This window comes from Oreochromis niloticus, linkage group LG23 (genome assembly GCF_001858045.2).
Source record: "Oreochromis niloticus isolate F11D_XX linkage group LG23, O_niloticus_UMD_NMBU, whole genome shotgun sequence".
In the NCBI taxonomy this organism is placed as follows: domain Eukaryota; kingdom Metazoa; phylum Chordata; class Actinopteri; order Cichliformes; family Cichlidae; genus Oreochromis; species Oreochromis niloticus.
This window is the reverse complement of record NC_031986.2, coordinates 1720823-1744552: the sequence shown is the minus strand read 5'-3', so window position 1 is coordinate 1744552 and position 23730 is coordinate 1720823. Positions and strand designations below refer to the sequence as shown.

General features: G+C 41.7%; 1 protein-coding gene across 3 annotated transcripts in view; it reads left to right on the top strand.

Moving 5' to 3' along the window:
* anos1a (anosmin 1a) overlaps positions 1–23453 on the top strand; it is a 44435-nt gene extending 20982 nt beyond the window's left edge. For 2 of the 3 annotated variants that reach the window (XM_005459206.4, XM_019352281.2), the window contains exons 4-15: positions 1108–1173; positions 1549–1771; positions 2303–2487; positions 7238–7367; positions 8813–9018; positions 9349–9475; positions 11533–11637; positions 13976–14064; positions 14352–14523; positions 16541–16767; positions 19589–19730; positions 20875–23453. In XM_005459206.4, the coding sequence (XP_005459263.1) occupies positions 1108–1173; positions 1549–1771; positions 2303–2487; positions 7238–7367; positions 8813–9018; positions 9349–9475; positions 11533–11637; positions 13976–14064; positions 14352–14523; positions 16541–16767; positions 19589–19730; positions 20875–20924 (1722 nt within the window). In that variant the 3' untranslated portion in view covers positions 20925–23453. Of the gene's footprint in view, positions 1–1107; positions 1174–1548; positions 1772–2302; positions 2488–7237; positions 7368–8812; positions 9019–9348; positions 9476–11532; positions 11638–13975; positions 14065–14351; positions 14524–16540; positions 16768–19588; positions 19738–20874 lie in introns of all 3 variants that reach the window. The other variant, XM_025902748.1, reaches the window with a different exon arrangement.
* The last annotated feature ends 277 nt before the right edge of the window (positions 23454–23730 follow it).

The following is a 23730-nucleotide window of genomic DNA, read 5'->3' as shown; positions in this document are numbered from 1 at the left end:
AATTTTAGAGAGATTGCACACAAGGAAGAAAGCAGTCCTAGATGTTTGTTTAATATGTGGATTGATGTACATATCCTGATTCCCAACAGTGTTACTGGAGGTCAGCGTAATGCCATCCAGAGTAAGTATGGTAGTAGATACCATATTTGTAAGATTTGTAGGACTGAGTACAATAACTTTGTGATTTGTCTGAATTTATAGTGCAACAAACTGTTTTTCCAGGCCAATCAAAGGTCTTCTGAGCTAGTGAAGCGTCACTTCCTCTCCAGTGTGTGAGTTGTCTGCTAAGCATTTGGAGCACTCCTCGAACTTTCAGATGACTTGCTATGCCCTTGTGAGGCTGTCGTACTTTTCACTTTTCCCCACTGTTTCTCACTACAGCATGAAATTAGAATCAGTGCACACTTGCTCCCCTGGGCTGCCTCTGCTTACTGGTGCAGGATTGGGCTTTGTGGTGCAGAGGACTACACTGTTAATTCTTGACATGCTCCTGAAACCCCCCGAGTGCAATATAAATCCCCTCACACTGAGGTGTGCACCTCCATAATGTTGAGTGTCGGCCTTCTCACTTTATTCTTTTTAGGAAAAATAACTTACTGTAAAAAATAATGAGACGGTGTCTTTCTGCTTACACACAAAGAGACAGGAGGTACTGATTTCCTCACTTTGCAACTAGTCTGATGTGACCACGCTTTTATGTCCACTTCCCCTGGAAAAAATAGCATTATTATGAATAAATAACATTCATGAAAAAAGCTCCAATTATTGTTTATTTTATTGAAGGTAATATTATGGGTATAATCAGTTGAATGTCCTTACCCATAAACATTTTGGCCCGTGCCTGATTGCGGGTGCCTGTGTATGTTTCTTTTGTGCATCGTTGCATTTTTTTGTATAATAATTTTAGAAATATTTATACTTAACTAAAGCGAGATCTGACAGGCTGTAATTTATGGTAACCTACAGTTTCACAGAGACATTAAACTGTCTGACACTCTTGTGTTCAGCAATAAAACATGAACACTTCACTGTGTATAACCTCCAAATGTATTTCTTCATTTCTGACCATAAACTTTAAACGTGCTCACACTGCTTCGACTTCCACAGTGCCTGGAGCCCTGCAGAGACTCCTGGGAGATGAAGGGGAAAGGCAACTGCAGAGAGTTATGTGAGGTATGGTGCAACATACAGCCAGTCATATTGTATGCTTTCTGAGTACAGTATAAAAACAGCCAAGGGTTGTTTTGTGCAATCACAGTTTGAAATAAACTGTTAAACTCTGTCCCAATAAAAACCTGGAGAATCACTCTGTTCCTGGAAATATTTATTATTCATATTCAGTGCTCTTCTTTTTGTCTCGCTTTTCTTAATTTTCTTGTCTAAATGCTACTTATTGATGCAAACCTGACATTATCATATTTCACAGACAACATTCATACCGTTTATTCATTGTATCACTGTCGTATGTCAAGTATGCTGTAACAGGCCCAACAGAAGAATGTGAAAGTAGTTAACCTGTGCTAACTAGTTTGCCTTTGATTCATCCAGCGGGTGTTTCCCAGAAAGCACTGGGAGTGCGGGACCAGCTGTGAGTTCCTTCACTCTGTGCTGACGGTGAAGCAGGGCAGCTGTCCACCTCCACAGAGAGCCAGTGGTTTTGCTGCTGCCTGTGTGGAAAGCTGTGATCACGACAAAGAATGCTCTGCTCAGAAGAAATGCTGCTCTAACAGCTGTGGCCACACCTGCCAGACTCCCAGTGACATCTACAAGGGTATGTTGAGCCAGAACCACTGGCTATTCAAAACACATCACTTTAAATGTGTTTAACGATTTGACTGTAGGAAATAAATAATAAAGAAGCTCCGTGCGTCCATTTCTCCCACCTATCCAGTTCAGCTAGCGCTTATCCCGGCTGTCAGTGGGTGAGAGGTGGGGTACAGCCTGGGTCACCAATCAGTCACACTTACAGCCAGTTTAGAATTTATTATTAGCCTAACATGGATGTCATCAAATTGTGAGAGGAAGTCCGAGTATCCAGAGAGAACCCATGCAGCCATACGTACTCTAATGTTATCAGTCCTGATAACCTAAAAAATGCCCCCTTGGGCCTTTACGCAAATAAATGGAGTGGAAATTCTCTCTCCCTGAGTAAATCTGCAAATCCCTGCAGCATTGGTGGGTGCTGACTAAGAGCTCGATGCCCCCACTGCGGAACTACAGCAGATGATGAACAGTACTGTGCTCATAAGAGTCCCTTCAGCTGTACTCTATTTTACCTGTGGCGGATGGTTTGTCTGTCCAGGTGCTCCTCTGAAGCCAAGGAAGGAGCTAGCCTTTGAAGAAGTGTCTTCTGGCCAGCTGGAGGTGCACTGGTCATCGCGCTTCAACATCTCGGCCGAGCCTGTAGTCTACGTTCTGCAGAGGAGATGGAACTTTGGCATCCAGCCCAGTGAGGACACTGCTACATCGTGGCAGGTGGCTGCACAGGTTAGTTAACTGCCTCCAATATAAAGTGTTACAGAGATGTGACAAATTAAAGGAAAGAAAACCCAAATAAAGTCTCTTTGCAAGGTGCTGGGTCTCCAGGTGCTGACAGAACTGCTCTGCTGTGTTGGCATTTCTGTTCTTGTTTTGTTGATGGTGGCGGAGAGCACTGTCCAGCACAGGGGTGTGACAAAGTGGTTAGGCATGAACTCATTTACCACTTGTCCCTTAACCATATTGATAATTTATTTCTTTGTTATTTTACAGTCAGCCATAATGCTTTAATTTAGACATTGCTGGTGTAACTTCTCTTAACACACACTATCTCGGGGTTTGTTTGTGGTAGCAGTAGTTACATCCTTTACATCCATGCATGTTTTTTAAAGCAAACACTACTAACCATCAGGTCATCTGAATTTTCTTCTATTCACAGACAAATGTCTGGTAAATTATGTTTCTTTATGTTGCTTTGGTTATACTTACCATGGTGTCCATGTTGTTTATTCAGGTCCTATATTTAAGACAGGTATATGGGAAGGGCCACCCAGTACTTCCTGTTTATATAGGGTCATGAGGTCAATGATTGCATCATTGGGTGTAACCAAATGGAGGGTTTTTCATTTTCTATAGTATTGTTTATTTTCTTTAAAGTAGCCTTTTGAGTTATATAGTATGCAGTCTTTTACTTTACAAACCATTTAGCTGAGTAAATGAGTTTGTCAGTTTCATGCATAATCTTATTCCCGGTCTGACCTATTTGTTTCAACGGTAGAGACTAACGAGGTCAGGTGTGGGCAAAGTCCTGTATAAAGCAAGTGGGATTTTTGCATACCTGATTGATTGTTATATGGTAAAATGGAGATGCCAGCAATAAAGTATGCTTAAAAGAACTTCAATCGTCTGCTAATGCTATTTACTTATCACCTTCCTTGCTGCTTAAGTTATGCTACACCACAAATGGTAGCAGCAGTGGCTCCAGGCCAATAGGTGATAGCAATGCAGAAATCAGCCAAGTCAAGGAAACCTCAAGGGCCAGCAGATTTTCCCTCAGAGGAGGCCCAAGATGATGGCAACCTGGCAGAAGCTACGGGTGAGCACAGCACCGAAGCACAAAGTCTCTCTGAGCTCTCAACTTTATTAAAAGGCCTGATGCAACAGCATGCTGACCGTGAGGCTAAATGGGAGCAGGACAGACAACGCCAGGATGAACGGTGGCGTAGAATGCAACACCAGTTCAGCCAACTGCAGCAGGAGGTCCAGTCGGAGCGCCGGGAGCATCAGATGCTGTTGGAAGGTGCAGTAGCTGAATCCGGAACGTCTCTGAGCCCCTCAGTACGGCAAAAGGTGCAGCAACCTGTTCAACAGAGAGGAAACCCCCCTGAGTCTTCCACAGCACCACAGTCATCCAATCTGGACAGAGTAAGCGGTTGGAAAGGCCCGAAGATGCAGCCCTATGGTGAGGATGAAGATATTGAACATTATTTAACCACTTTTGAGAGGATTGCAACAGGGTGTCAGTGGCCACAAGAAGAATGGGCACTGCATCTGGCTCCACTTTTTAGTGGTAAAGCACGTGCGGCATATGTTGCTATGGACACTGAAGAGACAATGGACTATGATAAAGTAAAAACCGCTGTTCTTGAAAAATTTGAAATAAGTGCTGAGACTTACCGAATCAGATTCCGCGACATGACGGTGAAGGACGATGAGACACCCAAAGAGCTGCGAACGCGCCTTAAAGACCTGTATGAAAAATGGATGCTTCCAAAGGAAAAGACAAAGGACCAAATAGGAGATGTCATCATGATGGAGCAGTTTCTCAGAGTTCTTAACCCAGAGCTGAGGACCTGGGTGAAAGAGCGCAACCCCACCACTTCAAAAGAAGCTGCAGAGATGGCAGAGGCTTTCCTTGCAGCCCGACGCCCACAAAAAGGGTACATGGTAGGAAAACCCAGTTCAGCCAATGTTTTTGTGGGTAAGTCAGGGGGTGGGAATGGGTACAGAGCTAAAGGCCCTAAACAAAGTTCTCCAATCACTAGCAGTAGTCGTGGTAGAGGAGTGAAGCAGAGAGGCCCCTTGGTATGTCATTCCTGTGGTCAAGCAGGTTACTTTAAGGCAGATTGCCCAGGTCAGCAAGTCAGTAAGACTTACACGTGTCTTTCACCACAGTGTTTTGACTTGCTAGAGGAAGAAACAGAGTCTCTAGTACCCTCCAGTGATCAGGAGCACACTATCTGTGTTTTCATTGAGGGAAAGCCGTGTGTTGCCCTCTTGGATTCAGGCAGTAGCCGCACACTTGTCAGGCAAGATTGTCTTCCTAGTGACACCACATTTTGTGGTAAAGTGAAAGTCTGGTGTGTTCACGGTGATAATGTTGATTATCCTATTGCCAACGTTTGCCTTCAAGTTAATGAAAAGGAGTACGTACTTACAGTTGGAGTAATGGATAAACTTCCCTACCAGATTGTGTTGGGTCGGGACATGCCAATTCTTGGGGAGTTATTAGCAAAGACAGAAGGACAGAGAAGAGAAGAATCTGCATGTTGCATGTGAAGATCTGCTAGTAGTCACTAGGTCTGGTAATAAAGCTTCTCAGTCAGCGCCAGGTTTGAGTGAGTTGCCCTATGCAGACAGTGAAATTCTGAATATTGACAGACTAAGTAGGCTGCATTTAAAGAAAAGTAAAATGCAGAGAAGACAGGAAAAGTGAGGGGGACAGAAATTGCTGAGTCACTTCCTGAACCAGAGATTGATGAGCTCCTGGTTGTCCCGAGCAATATTGTCCAACTCCAAAGGGAGGACCCCTCTTTAGCACCCCTGTTTGCTAAGAGCACCCAAGAATCAGCGGCGATTAGAGTACAGGAAGTATTCATTGTTAAGAACGAACGACTGTATCGTCGTAGCAAAGTTTGTGACCAGTTGGTTCTTCCCAAAAGCTTAAGGCCTGTAGTCTTGCAGTTGGCTCATTCAGTTCCTTGGGCAGCCATTTAGGACATCTTAAAACCTTCTCCAGAATGATAACTCGCTTTTTTTGGCCACAGCAATTTTCAGATACTGTCCAGTTTTGCAAATCTTGTCCACAGTGTCAGTTGACCGCCCCGAGTAGGAAAGGAGACAGAGCCCCACTCATTCCTATGCCTGTGATAGACATCCCCTTTTCTCGTGTTGCCATGGATATTGTCGGCCAATTGGAGAGAAGTAGTTCAGGGCATAGGTACATTCTAGTGACAGATCAAGGATCAAACTTCACTTCTAACCTGTTCAAGGAAGTCTACAAACTTCTGGGAATTACCGGAATCAAAACAAGCCCTTACCATCCACAAACTGATGGACTTGTTGAGAGGTTTAATAAAACCCTGAAATCAATGCTGAGGAGGTTCGTAAGAGAATCAGGAAAAGACTGGGACCAATGGCTTCCATTTTTGCTTTTCGCCTATAGAGAGGTACCACAATCATCAACTGGATTTTCTCCATTTCAGCTCTTGTACGGCCATAATGTCAGAGGTCCACTGGATGTACTTAAGGAGGCTTGGGAGGAAGCTAGACCTGAAAAACAGTGCTCTTCCCTCTCTTATGTGTTGAAAATGAGGCACAAGCTTGAATAGTTTCAGGAACTGGCTCATTGTCACCTCGTAAGTGCCCAGCAACATCAAAAACAGAACTATGATAAGACAGCTCGCAGGAGGACCTTTAAAGAAGGACAAAAAGTGTTGCTCCTTTTGCCAACCACTGAAAGCAGTCTCTTAGCCAAATGGCAGGGGCCATTTGTGATAAACAGGAAGGTAGGCCCTGTCACTTATGAGCTCAACATGCCAGATCGTCGAAAAAAGCACCAGGTGATTCATGTCAACATGTTGAGGGAGTGGATTGATAAGCCGGAGCAATCACTTCAGTTGTGGGCTCGTGTTGTACTACAGGAAGAAGAGCCTCAAGAGCAATTCTTTCCCACCAGTACTGAAGAAGAGCTATTTCCGGATTTGAGCCATCTGTCTCCAGAACAGCAGGAGGAGCTCGCGGCCATAATGCCACAGGAGCTTTTTAGCTCAAAGCCAGGCTACACCCATCTTATTCAGCATGACATACTCCTGCGTTGTCCGAATCAACCACCCATCAGGGATACCACCTCCAGAGTTCCAGCAAAGCTAATGCCAGCATTGATGCTATTTACTTATCACCTTCCTTGCTGCTTAAGTTATGCTACACCACAAGGGGTCACATGATAAACTGGGACTGTTGTGGAGGCTGAGCAATAAGCTGAACTCAGCTCTGCTCGGCATTAACTTCATAAAGTGTTGCTGGTAAAAGTAGATGTTACAGTTTTCACATGTACGACGGGCACAGCAAGAACACCAACATTTTATCACAAATGATTTTTTTTTATCGCATTTATTTCAAATTTTCAGACTTAACTTTGTTAGAAATGAGATTATTATTTTGCTTGTAGTTTAATAACTTCATCTGCAGTTTTTCAGTTTCTAGTCTGTTTGGACTTGAACATGTGCATTAATGTGAGGTTAAGTGTCCGAGGTGGAAAACTGAAAGAAAAGAGACGATCTGTATCTGGATATTCAAAAATTCTGCAAACATTTTATGGCTCATAAGACATTTTGGTAAATTTCTCTTAACTCGACAATGAATTGTGACATGCTTAAAAATCTATCAACTTATTTTCTTGGACATGACAGAATCTACCTAAACACTGACTAAACGCACTGTTTTCTCCCGAATGTCACTGACTTCATTTCCCCCACAGACGACGGAGCAGAGAGCGAGGCTGTCAGACATCCGGCCCGGTCGCTGGTACCAGTTTAGAGTGGCAGCCGTTAACCTTCACGGGACCAGAGGTTTCACCACGCCCAGCAGACATTTCCACTCAAGCAGAGGTCAGACACACATCGCATGTCTGTGTGTATATGTGTGTGTTCTTCGAGCCCACTTCTCCCATTCGCCAAACAGCACCATTAACCATAATGAATCACTGTCGGGGGGCTGGAGCCAGGTGACAGTCAGCCGGCACACTTTGGACAAGCTGCCAGCTGCAGAGACACAACAACAAAGTCTGACAACAGAGAGTGACTGTGGTGATTTAGCTGTGCTGATGTGGTGATCTTCAGAATGGCTGTAGGCCAGTGACGAAAGTAGGTGATGCAGCAACGTTCAAACAAGCAGAGGTGGTGACAGGTAGGACTGTGGCAGCGCAGGTCAGAGAGGCAGGAAAGGTGTTCGGACTGACCAGCTACAGTGACATCAGCTGAAAACAAAATATATTTTGACAGCTTAGAAAATATAAAGTGACAGAGTACAGGCCAGTACAGCACCAGTCCCACCACTGCCTCTACTACCCTAGAAGTAGAAGAGATAGACAAGAGAGATTTTTTTAATGAACTTAAAGTCAAGAAGCCAAAAGTTCTTAATATCAACACTGGCACAGTTAGAAGCTATTCAAGAGAAAATAGACTGTTTAGCAAATGGTGGTACTGTTGTATATATGTATTACAGAGTTTATGGAGAGAATCCTCAGAGGATTCATTGTTTTCCTCTGTGTGATTTCTATAGCTGCCACAGTCACAAAGGAGCCGCCTCGGCAAGTCGAAAACATGTGAACCTTAATCAATTCAGACGTGTTCATGAGAGCGGCGTTCTCCCACTGTTTGCTGCGCTGTGCTGAGGTACTTAGGGACACAGTGTAGGTGGTGCCCTTATGTGCTGAAGTGCATTGTTAGAACAGCTTTACCATTGTTTAGCCATCTGTGGCTGCTGAGATTGATCACTGATCCTGATCAGGCTGAGGAACAGGAAGCACCAGATATAAATACCAGCATCCAGGCAATTCATGCTAATGGTAGGCAGCAGTCCTCTCTATTAATGAAAGCAATGGTAGTGTGTGATAATAAAGGACCCACGCACACAGCGTTACATGCTGAGTGTACGTTTTTATCTGTAATCTGTTTCTGCAGCAGCTTTCCAGCTGCCCTCCTCCGGCTTCACACCACACACAGACCTCTGCTCTGGTCCTGGTGATATACTCAAAGGGGAGACATGATCAGATGATGGCGGTCAGACTCCCCTGACACCATGCCCTGAACCCACTGCTCCTCCCTTGCAGCTAAGCCACAAACCACAGCCTGCCACACAATACTATCTGTAAATATGGTAGAGGTCTCCTGAAATCCATTTTTGGGTTATTTTGAGAGTAACACATGTGAATGAATTGGCCTATTGTGAACTTTGGAGGTTGGGTTAAAAAACTAAGCACATGTCAGTGCACTAAAGGTCATTGTTTCTGTATGCAAACAGATATTAATAACATCCAACATGTCCCCCTCAGATCCCTCCAATCCTCCTGCTCCTACTGAGCTGAGAGTAGCAAATATGAGCTTTGGTCCTGGGAGCACAGTGGTAACCAGGATTGAGTGGAGCATGCCTCCTGACCTGGATGTTCCCATCCACCACTACAAGGTCAGTTGGAGCTGGACTGCAGCTGGACATTCTTCTGCCTCATCCCTGACCAAGAGGAGGAAGACGGTCAGAAAGGTGAGAATGCCACAGCTGCAGATGGAGCACGTCAAAAGCACGACTTCTATTTAAGATCCAAGAAAGATATAATGTATGTAATGTTCTCTGAAACCCTCATGGAGTGTCACATTTTCCTAAATTTGCTTTGAAAAATCTGAGGCAGCAGTTTTAACCACAGACAGCTGAACCATTAATTTAACCACATTTGAATAAAGATGCTGTATCTGTGTGTAGCATGTTTACATCTGTGATCGCAACTGGAAGCAAATATGACAAACTTGAATATAACATGGAATCAGTGATGTGGTATGTGCCTAATTGTGTGTCTGTGTGTGTTTGTGTGCACAGAGCCAGGTGGAGCTGGACAGCATGAGGACCAACAGGAGCTACAGTGTGGAGGTTCAGGCTGTGTCTTACTGGGGACAAACTCAGCTCAAAGGACCGCGCGCTGTCCTCCACTTCACCACGCAGCAAAGTACGGAAACATGCACACGACACAGAGGCTTTGACTTTTTCAGCTTGAGCTCGTGATTGTGTCGTGAAGAAAAGAAAACGTCTTCATGTCGGCTTAAAATTTCTCTAAAGTGTAAAAGCATGTTCAGATGTTTAGGCTCGCACTGAAAGTTTCCTCTTGCTTTGCCTGCCACGCATTTGTATAATCGTTAGGTTTGCTTTTACACTTTTATGGTGACATTTTTTATTTTTTAAAAAAGCACCTTGGGGTTTAATATTTCAAAGGTTTTCTCCCGCTGGGATGTTCAATCTTTGATCTCCTGTATCTCAGAGCTTCACTCCAGATGCAACCTTAACATTCCACACCTACAAACTTATCAGTGCGACAGGGCTGAAAACTCTTTTAGCTTTGAAATTCAAAATGTCAAGGCATTCCTTTCAAAGAGATGGTTGACATTATACAAAGAAAAAGAATAGAAAATGTTCTTGACAATTACAGAAATGAGCGTGAGAGTGAGTGCATCACGAAAGAAGGTTTGAAGTGAAGTCGCTGTCAGCATCTGTACTTCTGTGCAGAGCAGAAAGTGTCGTGTGAACGTTCAAGGTGAAAAAGTTTACCAGCACATCAACGTTTTCTGTACGTGACATTTTTTTCAGCCCGTTAAAATGCAAAGTATGTATGTTTGTCAACATTTTCATAAGCTGAATGATTTCTGTTCTTGGAAAAGCCTTCACAAGCTTGGAAACCAGAGTTCATTCATAAAAGCACATTGTGATAGTTTCACCCCCCCCCCCCCCCAAATGTATATATCAAATTGGCAAAATTAAATGTATAGATTTATCTTTAATGTAAAGTAGAAACTGTTTTTTTTAAATTTTTTATTCTAAGTCTTGCAGTGATGAAATGATAAAAACTTGAAAGTGAAGGGAAATGCATTAAAATCACAGGCAATCAGAAACAACCTGAAAACAGAGACTGGAGATGTATCAGTATGTGCACAGCCCCACACGTGACATGGGTGGGAAAAAACTGTCGCATGCAGATAGAGTGCATAATCCAAATAAAGTCATAGTTAATACTAATGAAGAAACTGTCATCAAACCTACACGCTCTGATGTGTTCCAGTCAGTCAGTTTCTATTTACTTTCATTGGGTTTTACTGTACATCTAGTTGTTAATAAGTGAATTAAACTTAAACTTCTCAAAAACCCTGAGTGAGATCTACTCATCAGCTTTCCACAGTGATGCTTTGTATTCACTGAGATTATGAAACATAAAGTTCATGTAAAAAACAAAGATTTGACAGGGTTTATGCTGTTGTGTAGCGCAGCCTTACTGCTTCCATCAGAATTAAGAGGAAAAGTAAGCAGTGTCCAGCTGCTCCTAGTCAGATGCACTTTATTAAGTGATTATCAGTAAATGAGAGTGCCTCTGCAGCATTCAGGTGTGTACTAACACACTGAGGAGGAACGACATCAGCAGTGATCCTCGAGAAGTAATCATTGCTGTCCGTCAGTCTGGGAAGGGTTATAACGAAATTTGAAGTCTACCACAGGAAAAAATATTATTCATGTGTGGAAACAGTCAAGATGGTTACCGATCCCAGGAGTCCAAGCAAATTCATCCAAAGTCAGACTGCAAAGGCCTCACTTAGCATATGAGACACAGACTGCAAAACAGCAACTCTTCAACAGGACAAAGATCCCAAATTGTAACAAATCTATAACAGAAAGAATGCAGCTGTGGCCCAAAGTCCCGACCTCGACCTGGACCTCAACATGAAATACTGTGAAGAGACCTTGAAAGAGCTGCTCACAGACAAAGGCTCACAAGCATCAATGAAATGAAGTAACGGTGTAAAGAAGAGTGGGCCCAAATTCCTCCACAACAACTCGAGACACCGACAAGTCATACAGGCAATAATTACCTCAAATGATTGATACTAAAAGGTTTTTGTACCTGCGGCTGTGTCGTGGCATGTGTTTGGTTTTTTTACAGACTAGAGTCACTCACGTATCACTGTATGTGATGCTTTAAGGCGTCAGTTCATGTTTGATTGTATTTTGTCTGTTTTGAAGCCACGAATGCTCCCAGAAGCCCTACAGGTGACGTCCTGGATGTGGGGACACCGTTCTACCAGGACGGAGAGCTCAGGGTTCATGTTTACTGGCAGAGAAGCGTGGGTATGTACAAATCATGTCACAAGTAACATCTGAGTTATCCTGCAGCTGCTCTGGAAAAGTTCAAACAGCTGCTGTTAAAAAAAAGACAAATACCCTGTTTTGAAACAGCGTGCAGAGATAAATGTGCCAAGGTTTACTCAGCAAAAATTGCAATACACGTTATTCTGAAAAAGAAATGTATTTTCTGTGCAGAATGTGTAAATATGATGAGTAATTCATGTTATGGAAGGAGGCTGCTGCCAGGAGACATAATGTTAGCCACCAGTTTCACAAAATCAGCAAGAGGCTGAAGCGAATCTTGAAACATGAGCTAAGGTTAGAGCTGCTTAATGTCTCCCACAGAAAAGAACGTCTCTAGGAAACTACTGCATCACAGCAGTCAGTGCCAAACACTGCATAGAAAAAAAAAAACAAGAAAACAAACACAAAAATAACCATGCAGAGCAAAGACGCAATTATATGAACACAGACTCAAAGTTAAAAACAAAATAAATGCTCTGTGCCATACTCACAGTTAACACAGGGGAAGAATGAGTTATGTTGGTCTGCCAAACAGTGGACTGTGCAAAAATGTCCTGTGGAGTGAGGGATTTAGTCACTCCCATAATCTTTCCCTGATGTGACTGACAATCCATCTTGCAATGATGCAAACTGTAAGCTCCTACCTCTCGCTTCTAGAAACAGCCCTATTTCTCTGCAGCCCGAAGGCTGTGCAGGATATGTAAATGCAGGAATACACTAAGCTGTTGTTGGGCCACTTCTTCTATTACTGGGCTTTAACCCACGTACCGGTCAGAAATAACTCAGATGTAGTGATTAAAAGTTCAGCAGTTTAGCCTCAGTAAAGGTTTATTGGTGTACATGGGGCAAAAGACTCTATGAAAACCAGTAATAAAGAATTAGCAGTAAGCTCACTAGTTAGCTGACATTTAAAAATAATAGCTCAGGTATCTGGAAAAAAGGAAGACACAGAACAGCACTGCTAAAACCTTTACCCTAAAAACAAGGATGAAAAACTAAATACCAGAAAGGACTCGGAGGACTGGTCAAACTGAGCTTGTTGACACAACGATCTAGCACGCAGTGGCAAGCTACAGAGATTTGGGTGAATATAAATTCATGTATTTGAAGTTTTAGGGCTGTGGTTGGAAGCACACAGGTTCACTGAGTGAGTGCTTGGTGACTAGAGACAAGTGTCATCACATGACAAGAAGACTCCACCAAAAATGACCCCAATCACACCAGGGCTGGTAATTTAATGTTTCTGCAAGGTTGGAATCAAAAGCCTAAACCTAATCTCTGCAATCCTAGTTGGACCTCCACCATGAGCCCACAAGCTGCAGTGCACAGGCCAGCCTTGGACCTGAAAACAGGGTTACTAGGTCATAAAATAAAAAGTGAATATATAATCTGGTAAAGCAGAAATGGGAGTGAGCTCCGGGCTGGACTGAGACACCATATTGAATCTCATGAATGAGTATTTAAATCTTGTCACCCTTTAGGTATTATAGTGAATAACAGCTTAAGAATTTAGAGGTCTAGACAGTGTTCAAAAATGATGTCAATGTAAGAAGCTCCAAGGTGAAGGTAGTTCTATGACGAGGTGGGTAACAGGGACTACGTGAGATAAAAACAGTATCCAGTCTCAGCCAGAATTGCCCTCACAGTGATTAGAACAACAAGTTATCAGGCGAGAGACGTGAGACAAGGGAAAGCATCTGATACATGTGTCGCAGTGTAGGATCCCTCCCCCTCCTAGGTGCAAGTCCCTAGGATTGGATGAGAGTGGGGGCTGAGAGGCTGCAACCAGCCCAAGTGCCAACGAAGGGGGTACTGAGTTTAAACCGCGGCTCCTCCTCACCTCTTTTAACCAATCAGATAGATGCACATTTTCCTATAAAACTCTTTGTAATGCTAAGATAGGTACTCACTTTGGGAATTTGGCTGCAGCTAACTGCTTTCAGACTGCATCTTCAGAACAAAAGGGGTCCATGTACATCTTTCTTATTAATCATCCAATGCCTTAATAAATATACCAAAAGAAGAAGCATTTGGCCTGTGATTCCTTAAGGTGGATAAACAATCATGGTAACAACCTCCATAAAAGCACTCAAAGGAAGCTTGAGAGAAAAAGTGACATAGCAAAACAGTTACGAGATGATCTGTGTCATTACATAACTAGGTTTAAAAAAGCAGGTTTAAACAAGTAAAAAAAACATTAAAGGTTGCATGGAGATAACAGTATAATACAGCTAATGAACAAAGTGGTTCTGACTGTGCAAGACTCAACATAAACAGATCCATTATTTCTTCTTTTAATGGCTTCTTGTGTGTGTAGACCCTTTGGTTGAATTCTACAGAATCCAGTGGGGACCTGAACACTGCGGACACAACCAGACCAGACCTATGGAGAAGACCAGTACAAAGGTAACCCTATTCAAATAAACGAGTATCATTCTGATCATGGAGGTGAAATTATAAGTATTTAATTTCCATAGCCAAAATAAAACAGAGTTGAAACACATCACATGGGTGGTACAGATAAAAAGGACTGCTTTTATTAATCTTGTTATTGATAGGACAAGACAATGTATGCATCGTGAGCAGGTGATTTTACTCTTTGCCTTGCCTGCTGTGAAATGAGAGTTGCAGTAATCTGAAATTGGGAATCAGTCTCCAGTCAGCCATGCTCACACCCTGTCTGTCTAATCTAGGAGAGCTTTATCAGCCTGCAGGGCTTACTCTTCTCCTGTAAGTATAAAGTCCTTCTGCAGCCAGTCAGCAAGACGAGTCATCCTCTGGCAGAAAGCACCAGCTTTCATACACCTTCCTGCGCCACCATCCAGGCCAAGAGTCCAACACCTGTCAACTGTCCCAGAGAAACCGGTGAGGCAAACGCAGCATCGAGAAAATGTACTTTTATGAATATTAGATTTTAAGCTGAAATAATGGATTATTTATTTTATTTTACTGATCAGTGTCAGCAGCAAGAGTCAGCGAGGTCAACTCAGTTAACTTCTAATCAAACCTTTTTTTTTTAAACACAGAGCAATTCTGACTGACAAGACACATATGTATAAAAAAATTACTGACACTGAACTGCCCAATCAAATCTCTTAATGCAACCGGCCCCTCCCCTACCTTCCGTACATCATTTGAGGAATTTGAAACTTTACAACCATAATCGGGTTTAAAGTTGGAAATGGGAAGTGAGACAACTTTAAGACTGGGTGTAGTAGTGCACCACTGAGAAAAGAATTATGATGATAATGTGGTGCAAAATAGTGCAGCACGTGAAACTGTAAATTGCAATACTGCAAACCAGTCAGTTTAGCCTGTATTAAACTGCCCAGTTTTTCACGCAATCCTCCAGTAACACAAACATTTGTGCGCTTCAGTTAGTTTTGAAAGATAATTAACAAAAACAAAATGCAACAATACATATAGATATACACATTAAAAGTCTAAAATTAAATTTAACTTTTCCAGATTATCAAATCTGACTTGTTGAGCAATCCTTACCTTTCAAAATAAAATCTTAACTTCCTCTCATGTCCTCTCTTTCTTACACCTTTCTCCATCTCTCCATTGAGTGTCACTCCATCACATTAACATGACATTAACATATTTGTTTTCCTTCTGGGAAATAATGTAAATAAATTTACATTAGTTACAATGATGCAGTATGTAACAAAGTACACATATAAAAGTGTTTTGTTTGATGGTATTTGTTGAGCTGTTTGAAAAGATGTGCTTCAAATGACCTTAAAATGTTACTCCATTTATGCTTGCTTTTTTTCACTAGCTAGCTTCTGAGGTACCACAACATCGACACCTTTTCTTATTACTGAGCAAATATCGTCGGCTGGAGCACGACCGGCCACATGAAAACTTAACTTTATCTATCAGATTTAACTACTCATTTACTGAAGGTGCCAGAAAGCCGCTCCGGATTGTTTTTCCCATTTTAACCCCATCACATTTCAAAAGCAGTATAAATACTGTAGGATTAAAGAAATTATTTTACGGTTACTGTTCATAACCATCATCTTTATCATTGCATTAATTATCATTTCATCAAAGCATTTATTGAAGCTGTTGGCATTATGTTATAATTTGTATTACAGGTGTGATCATAATCACATATTAACATGTTTATTACAGGTGCAGTTATAACCACTTTAAATCGTTGAGTTAAATCTATAATCTTAAAAGCTTATATGCTGAGTATATTGTTACAGTAAAAATAGTAGCGGAGCAAAGGCCTGAATGTTTTCAGCAACATGTTGCACTAGAGTTTACTTGACAACAGGTGACAGAAGGAGGACGAGTCCATGGGGACCTCAAAGGCCTGAGATCATCACCATGTTTGGAAGAGGATCCCAGAAAGGGGAACTTCTGTGTCTGCATTTATCTCTTAAGATTGATCATTGTCTGTAAAAGAGGCAAATAATGTTCTTAAGATGCAAATTATGTGCTTGTAAACGCAAGAGGGGGCGTCATAATACCCTGATGTTATAAAAGCAATCTGGAGTGTATTTTTGGGCGGAGATCTACAGCTGATGTTTTGCAGTTTACATCTCCCCACGCTGCGTGTATTCATTAAAATCAGTTGTTTTGACCAAGCTCTTCTGGACCATCGTTGTTTTACTCTCGTCCTCAATATCGGACCCTTAACAATACACAACACAATGATGTAAATATGAAATGTAATTTCAGAGGAATCATATGCAGAAATATTCAAAATTGCCTCAGGAGACATAATCATGCTCCAATTTGTCTTTTTTTATACTTCTGGTGAGTGATTGGAAGTTTATGCCACTTGCTTTCTCATGGAGAGGCTAAACTTGTTCATCATTCAAGTATCTGACTTCATTTGACTGTCTGGTTGTGTATTTTTCAGCTGTGAATCTTCAGAAAGTCCTGGTGAAACCAACCAACCTGATTGCATCTTTTGAGGTCCTGGGTGGCAATGTGACAGCTATCTTTAGCTGGGATATATCTATGACTTCATCCCACCAGCAGCTAACTGGTTACCAGGTTACCTGGGCAGAAGTCATCTCAACTAACCGCAACTACAACGTCAAGCTGCCTCGCACCTTGATCTCCCAGTCCCAGATCCTACCTCCGGTCAGTGAAGTGACTTTACTAAACTATACAATGTGGAAAATTAAATCTGAAAAGTGATGTTTTTAAAAATACAGTTATTGCTTGGTATGGCAAAATCCATCTTATTGCTAAATTATTATTGCAAAAACATCGAAGCACTGAGCATGACTGAGAGACTCTCAGAATTCCAGATGAGAGAATTCCAGTGTGCCTTGACTGCTGGTTTTATGCACAGACGGCAAATAAAGAACCTTGATGAGCATCTAAGTTTTTAACCTGTAAAAGTGTCAACTTGACTCGACTCATACTGGGCCTAAAGTTCGTCACCAGTTTTTCTAAAATCATTAAGAGAAATGCATAACTACATCTGTCTTTACTCACTATTAAACCAGTAATACAGGAAGGGAACTCATCACTGCTGGAACTGAAACAGGAAAAGGCAAAAAAAAGTCCCTTCTGGTTCTTATCTATTTATGATCCCCCAGTTCTACAAGCTGTTCGTTCTTGTTTTCGTGCGAACACAGTTCGTTCTCGTGCAAACACCTTTCAAGAACGTCTTTAACACAGTTCATCTCACAAGAGTAACATAATCTTAGTCACCCTTCCATTTGCTTACAGTCGCCCTCTTGTCCGTCACCACATCAGACGAAGAACTACAGAGCTCTGCTTCATCGGTTTCCCTCCAGGCAATCCAAGAAATCCAAACACTCTCAATGTCATGGCGACGCTTCAAAGAGACCAAATGCCAAATACCTTAAGTTATGAAGTAACTCTGGCCACTCGTCACCTCCGTGGAATTCAACAAGATCACCCACCAGCAAAGCTCACAGCTCCACTCACATTACTCTGAAACAGGCCCACAGGCTGGGCAAGTTAGTCAAAAAGCCAATAGACTCAGAAGCCACGCCATTCCAGCGCTTCCAAAAGGTCTCCCAAATATCCTTCCATTAAAGATTCAAACTGGACCGTAGCCTGGTTTCAGCTGCTTCTACCGCCAGCATTCGAAGCTAACTTTTGTAGTTTTTTAACCTCACACATCTAAATGTCTATCCAAAGTCTTCTTCCATGCAGAAGTAAAATTGCACCTCCAACAGCAAATGCTACTGTGTATCTTGTAGCTCCACCCACCCATCAGTGCCAGGTAGCAGGGGCAAGCTCAGTTCTGTGCACCTGCCTCCTCCCACATTTGCGCACTTGCAAATCAGTCGCTAGTTCAATGCTCTGCTGCTCCTCCATTGCCATTTATCTCTGATAGCCATAGGATGCCAGCTTTGATGTTTTCTATCCCTCCTTTAGGAGCAAGTAAAGAAGCAAGTTTGTCACTGGGATGCCAGGTTCTTCTCTAGCCGTCATTCGCAAAAACCAGTAGGCTTTTCTACCACCAGTTCTCTGCAACTATCTATCATTTGCAAACAACAAAAAAAAGGCCCTTGGTTGCCAGTTCCCCTTCACTCTATCCCTTCTTTGCAAAATGCAGCAGCATACTTTTATGGCACCATGATGCCAGGTTTTCTTCCCTCATTTGCAAACTCAGCAGCAAGCTTTTCTACCAACGAGTTGCCGGTTTCCCTTCCCTGTATCCCTCCTTCGCAAAATGCAGCAACAAGCTTTTTGTCGCCGGGGTGCCAGGTTCTCGTTCTCTATCTCTCCTTTGCAAATGTAGCAGCAATTCTTTCTGCCACTGGGATGCTTGTATTTCCCCATTGATCCTTCATATACAAAGCAGCAGTGAACCCTTCAGCAGTGAACTGGGATGCCAGATTCTTTCTCCTCAGTCGCAAAATGCAGCAACAAGCTTCTCTGCATCTATCAATGCAAAAAGCAGCAGGAAACCATTCTGCCTTCTGGATGTCAGCTTTCTCCATCTATCTGTCGTTTCCAAAAAACAAGTTTTCATTTGCAAAATGCAGAAGCAACTTTCTCTAGAACTGGAATGCCAGTTTCCATGCATCTAGCCTTCAGATGCTAATCAGCAGTGATTCCTTTCGGTACGACGCCAGGTTCCCTGTCTCTATCCCTCACTTACTAATGCAGCAGAAGGTTTTTTGCACCGGGATGCCAGGTTCTCTCTTACCTAACATTCTTTTGCAAAATACAGCAGCTCACTTTTCCAGCACTAGATTGGCAGCTTCTGCCATCTATCATTTGGCATGCGTCACTGTCAGAGCTTCAGTTCAGAGTCGAGCCACGTCGCTACCTGATTGTTCCCCTCATTCATCTATCAGGGTCTTTCATTGTCCCAAATGTCCTTTGATCTCTTCTCCTTCAATTCCTAATTTTCTGAGCTCATCCGCTCCACTCTTTGGAATCCTCAACCACCTTATTGAGGCCATGGGCTACTTATCTTCGCTAGCCTGTCTACCAGTTATATTACTGCAGAGGTCTTTGACTTTTGTAACGCACAGTTGTTACTGGTTCTAGGGGATGCTTTCTTTGGGGATCTGCCAGGCCTGTGAGCTGCCGCCAGTAAAGTTAATGTGCAAAAGTAATTTTGATATAAAAAATGTTGCATGACACGTGAATGAGAAATTGATCTTCTTAAATGTAAAAAAGCAACAAAAATCGCCTTCTGCTGATATCGATTTCTTTGTGTCTTAGTTTTGTGACAGTACAGTGAAATACTTAGCTTTCTCTTTTCTTTACTTCCAGGATAACTTAGACAAATATTGTATGAAGACTAAGTTTAAATGCAAATTCAAAATTGATTTCTTCTGCGGGCAAATCTCAGGGGCCCTCAGCTGAAACCTGGTTTAGTCTGCAGCTTTCCTGCACTTTCACACAACACGAGTGTTTCACACTCTGTCTCGTACGTCTCCTCGACTTGCTGTCTTCTCTTTTTCAGGATGGTAATGTTCTAGTGGTGTCAGGCCTACACCCTGCTAGTTTGTACAGGCTGGAGGTACATGCCATCACAACAGAGGGTGAAGGTCCTACAACCAGGAGAACCTTCCAGACCCCTGGATACCAAAGCACCTTACTGCACAGTAAGAGGTTAAAACAATCAAAAGGAAAACACTTATAGAAAAAACTCAGTCTTTTGTTTGGACATTTTTGTAAAAGCACAATTACATTTTGATTGTTTGATTTAAAATCCATTATGTTAACTTTACAAAAATATTACTGTCCAAATACTTCTGGACAGAGTGTATTGTGTCCCTCCATCACACAGTGCAACTGTTTGATATTGGCCAAAAAGTCATACCATACTGTATCATATTTTAGGTTGACTGGTGATGCACAACATATTTCTTTTTAAGTGTCATAAATGGTCAATAAGTAAAGACAAATAGAAAAAGGCAAAAATACTTGAAATAAATAAAATGGTGTTGAAAATAAAAGCAAAGCCAAGGTTCCTGATATATTTGGAAATGAGTGTATATATGTTGTCATTGGGAATGAGCAAAGCCTGACTGAATAACGTCATGGCTTAAGTGGCACACCCACCAGGATGTCATTGTACTTCATTCTCTGTCATCACCAGCTGTTGGTTCTTCACAGCTGTTTGCCTCACTCCTACTGTTACGCTCTAGAGTTTGAATAAAAATGCCCAAAGCTGCAGGAAGGTGTCTTATAAATGAATATAACAGAGAAACAGAAAGCTGAGATATAATGAGTGTGCCTGCCATTAGGGCTTAAGCTTTACTGGACAATTATCACACAGTTGCAGCATCCAGTCACTCACAAAGCACAATAGCGGAGCTTCAATTAATACTTAGTTTGAGCCAAGCTAGCTGCCTGACACTTCCTGTGTTCATACAGGATAGTAATAACTTACCACTGTTATAAACTTGATGCTCACTTTGATGTTGATCAGCAGCCTGTACAAGACTGGCTCAACAAGAGAAAGCTGACTTTAATTTGCCGGGCCTTACAAGTTAAATATTTTGTATCCATGAAAGCCTGAAACTGCATTTTTTTTATGAGCAGACTAATATGCCTAACCTTGGAGTCTTCACTGCAGTGGAGAAACACTGGTCTTATAGGCAGTTCCTCCAGTGGGAAAACAACACCTTGTTCTGTATTGGCAACGTTGTGCTATTGAAAGTTACGTGTCCTTTTTTTGAAAACAAAACCAAAACTTTATGCTAACATTAAAATATAACCTCTCCCACCCCTGCTTGCATTCAGGATCAAGGCTGAGGAAGCATCCTGAGCAGCCAATCACTGACAGGCACTGAGACCAGACGGCCTCATGAACCGAGTTTCCAAAACTATAAAGAAGAATCCACAGAGCAGCGATCCTAACTGACAAATGCCAGCTTGTCAGTTACAACAAGACAACAAGTGACAACTGACATCCCTCCCTGCAGTATCCCCTAATGGACCGAAGCTGCTGTCAGTGAAACTAACAGAACCACACCTAGATTTCTTTCCTTGCTCTCTCCTTTGAATCCAGCTCAGTCCGTGTTTGCAATATGTAATAATAACATGTTCACTACTGTAGTGGTGGGTCATGACAGAAGTCATTTCATAACAGCGTGGCAACTGGGTGGCCAAACCTCAGATCTATTGTAGCTTGTAATCCAGCTTTGAACTTGTTTTAAAGTTGACCGCTTTAATCACTCTGTCACAGCATTGTGCTGGAAATGGTTATGTTTTTAATACAGTCATTAAAATTGGAAATTTACTTAACCCTCAAGTAAGCATGTATACAACATATTTAAGTAAAAGTATGGATACAACTCTCACCAACAGGAAGATAAACAAAACGCTCTCTTTGTGTTTTCAGTTCTTTTTACTTCTCATTGCTACAGTTATATGTAACAAAACAAATAAATAAAAACATGAGTCTACAATGACATCAGAGATGAAAAAGACATGTTAACGTCTTTCACTGAGGTTTCTCCATAAACTCATATTAGCTGCCACTGACAGACGAACACTAACAATCACTGATAATAAATTGGATCCTAATAGCTGGATCTTAATTAAAGCATGCCTGGAAGGATGGGATTTGAGTTCAGGATTAGTTTACTGAAGTGTACTAAGGTCCGATTCACCCTCATACATGGACTGAATGTAATTCCAGGAAACAAGAGAGTGAGAAAATAACCTGAATCTAAAATCTGCAATGTTAGTTAAATACACTGAATCTGATCATCCATTTAATGACAACTGAGTGCTTCAGCTTCTGTTAACATCATTTTAAAATAGTAAAAACAGCATGAGGTAAATAAATGATAACTAACATTTGTTTGTTTTTTTTAAATGAAGGTTTCAAATTGGCCAACCTTTTTTCAGGGGCATCAGTTACTATAATTGTTGCATTTCAGAGGTAGACATGAGTCACTGCCAGCCTGTAAAACAAAGCAAATGTCGCGTCTGTGTTGACAGCTTTGCCTCCTGCACCCTTCGCCCGCCCTTAAGGATGAATTTGCCACTTTCAAACAGGATCGTTTGCTCCTGGTGTCCAACTTTTCAGTGGCCAGTGTCACCATCACTACGGGAGACCTTGTGTGTACATGTGACAGCAGGTGTAGGTGACATGGCTGGGAATGCCCAGCTCTTATTCCAGGCTACAGCTTTAACAGTTTTGATACAACTGCATGTAATAATAGAAATTAATGTCAGTGGTGCCATTAAAAGCTCTTGCAACTTATTTTCTAAAAAGATTTGTTGTTTTATAAATGACATGTTGCTCCTCCCACTCTCTCTTTAAATGCTGTATATACTTTGTGTCTCTATTTATTGGTTGTGGTATATTTGTGCCTGGACTGTTACACCTGTGTTGTATGTGTGTGCACACATTTGTTCACCTCTCTGTGCAAAGATGGTTTTAACTACAGGTACATGTCAAATACAGCGTGCTGTACCCATGTAGTGTTTTGATTTCTTTTTTCTCTGCACTCCTGATTCGTTCCTCAGTATTTAGCCATAGAATACAGAATGATGGTGTAACCAAGGCTTATTCATGTGGACAGAAACAAAGCTACGAGAAAACAAATGGTTGTACTCCAAATGTGGTTCTATTGTTCTTGAAGTGTGTACAGGTAAGAGTAAAACGTCTCATTGCCAGTATCAGCTGCTGTATGTTAACAAAACTCAGTTTATTTCCATGATGAAGTGTTGTGCTACAGATGGCTGCATACAGACACAGTGTACATTGAGTCTGCTTGGATAAAATCATAAGAGCATGTTTTCTTTCCGTTTACCACAGTAAACAGAGCCGCAGAGACAAAGACTGGCCAGAGGAGGCTGGTTTAGTGCAGGCCTGCACTGAGAGTGTAAGTCTAAGGCTATGAAGAATATTTATCATAGTTCAGACCATAAACAATAAAAAAGATGCACCTAGTCACCATAATGTCACCCTTTTATGTATTTGTGGTTGTGTTAATCCATATGCATGTCCTTTACTCTGAGTGATTGGAGCAGCCACATGCAGAACAACAAACAACAGTGGACACTGTGTGCAACTATAACGCAGAAAGGACACACAAAAATGACCTGACATGTGATTCATTTTTCCTGGTTTGCTACAGAGTTACTTAATAAAACTACCTGCCAGATAAAAGATAACATACATGAATCAAATGTGTTTATGTGAAAAACAAAAATGTGTTAAACATATAAATATTAATTAAAAGCACTGAAGTGTCTTATAATGCTCTTTAAAAACATGCCTGGTTACACATGCTTACATGTTTTGTCAATACAACCTGAAACCTATTAATGTGTAAAATAAATAAATAATAAATGAATTAAATACATTTACTGTCAGTTAGAAGCTTATGTGGAGTGTTCACAGCTACAGTTTCCGGGGTGAGACTACACGGGTGGCTCACCATGTGGTTAATCAATGATTTAATATTGTTCCATCATTAATTAATTCCAACCATTCAGCTGTTGTAAACTGACTTGGATTCCCGTTGACAGAAAATGTTTTTGGGAATAAAATTTGATTCTTATTGGCCTGAGCACTTATAAACTGGGCTGGGACGGGCCAGGTAAATGTCTATTCTACAACAATGGATTACACAACAGTGC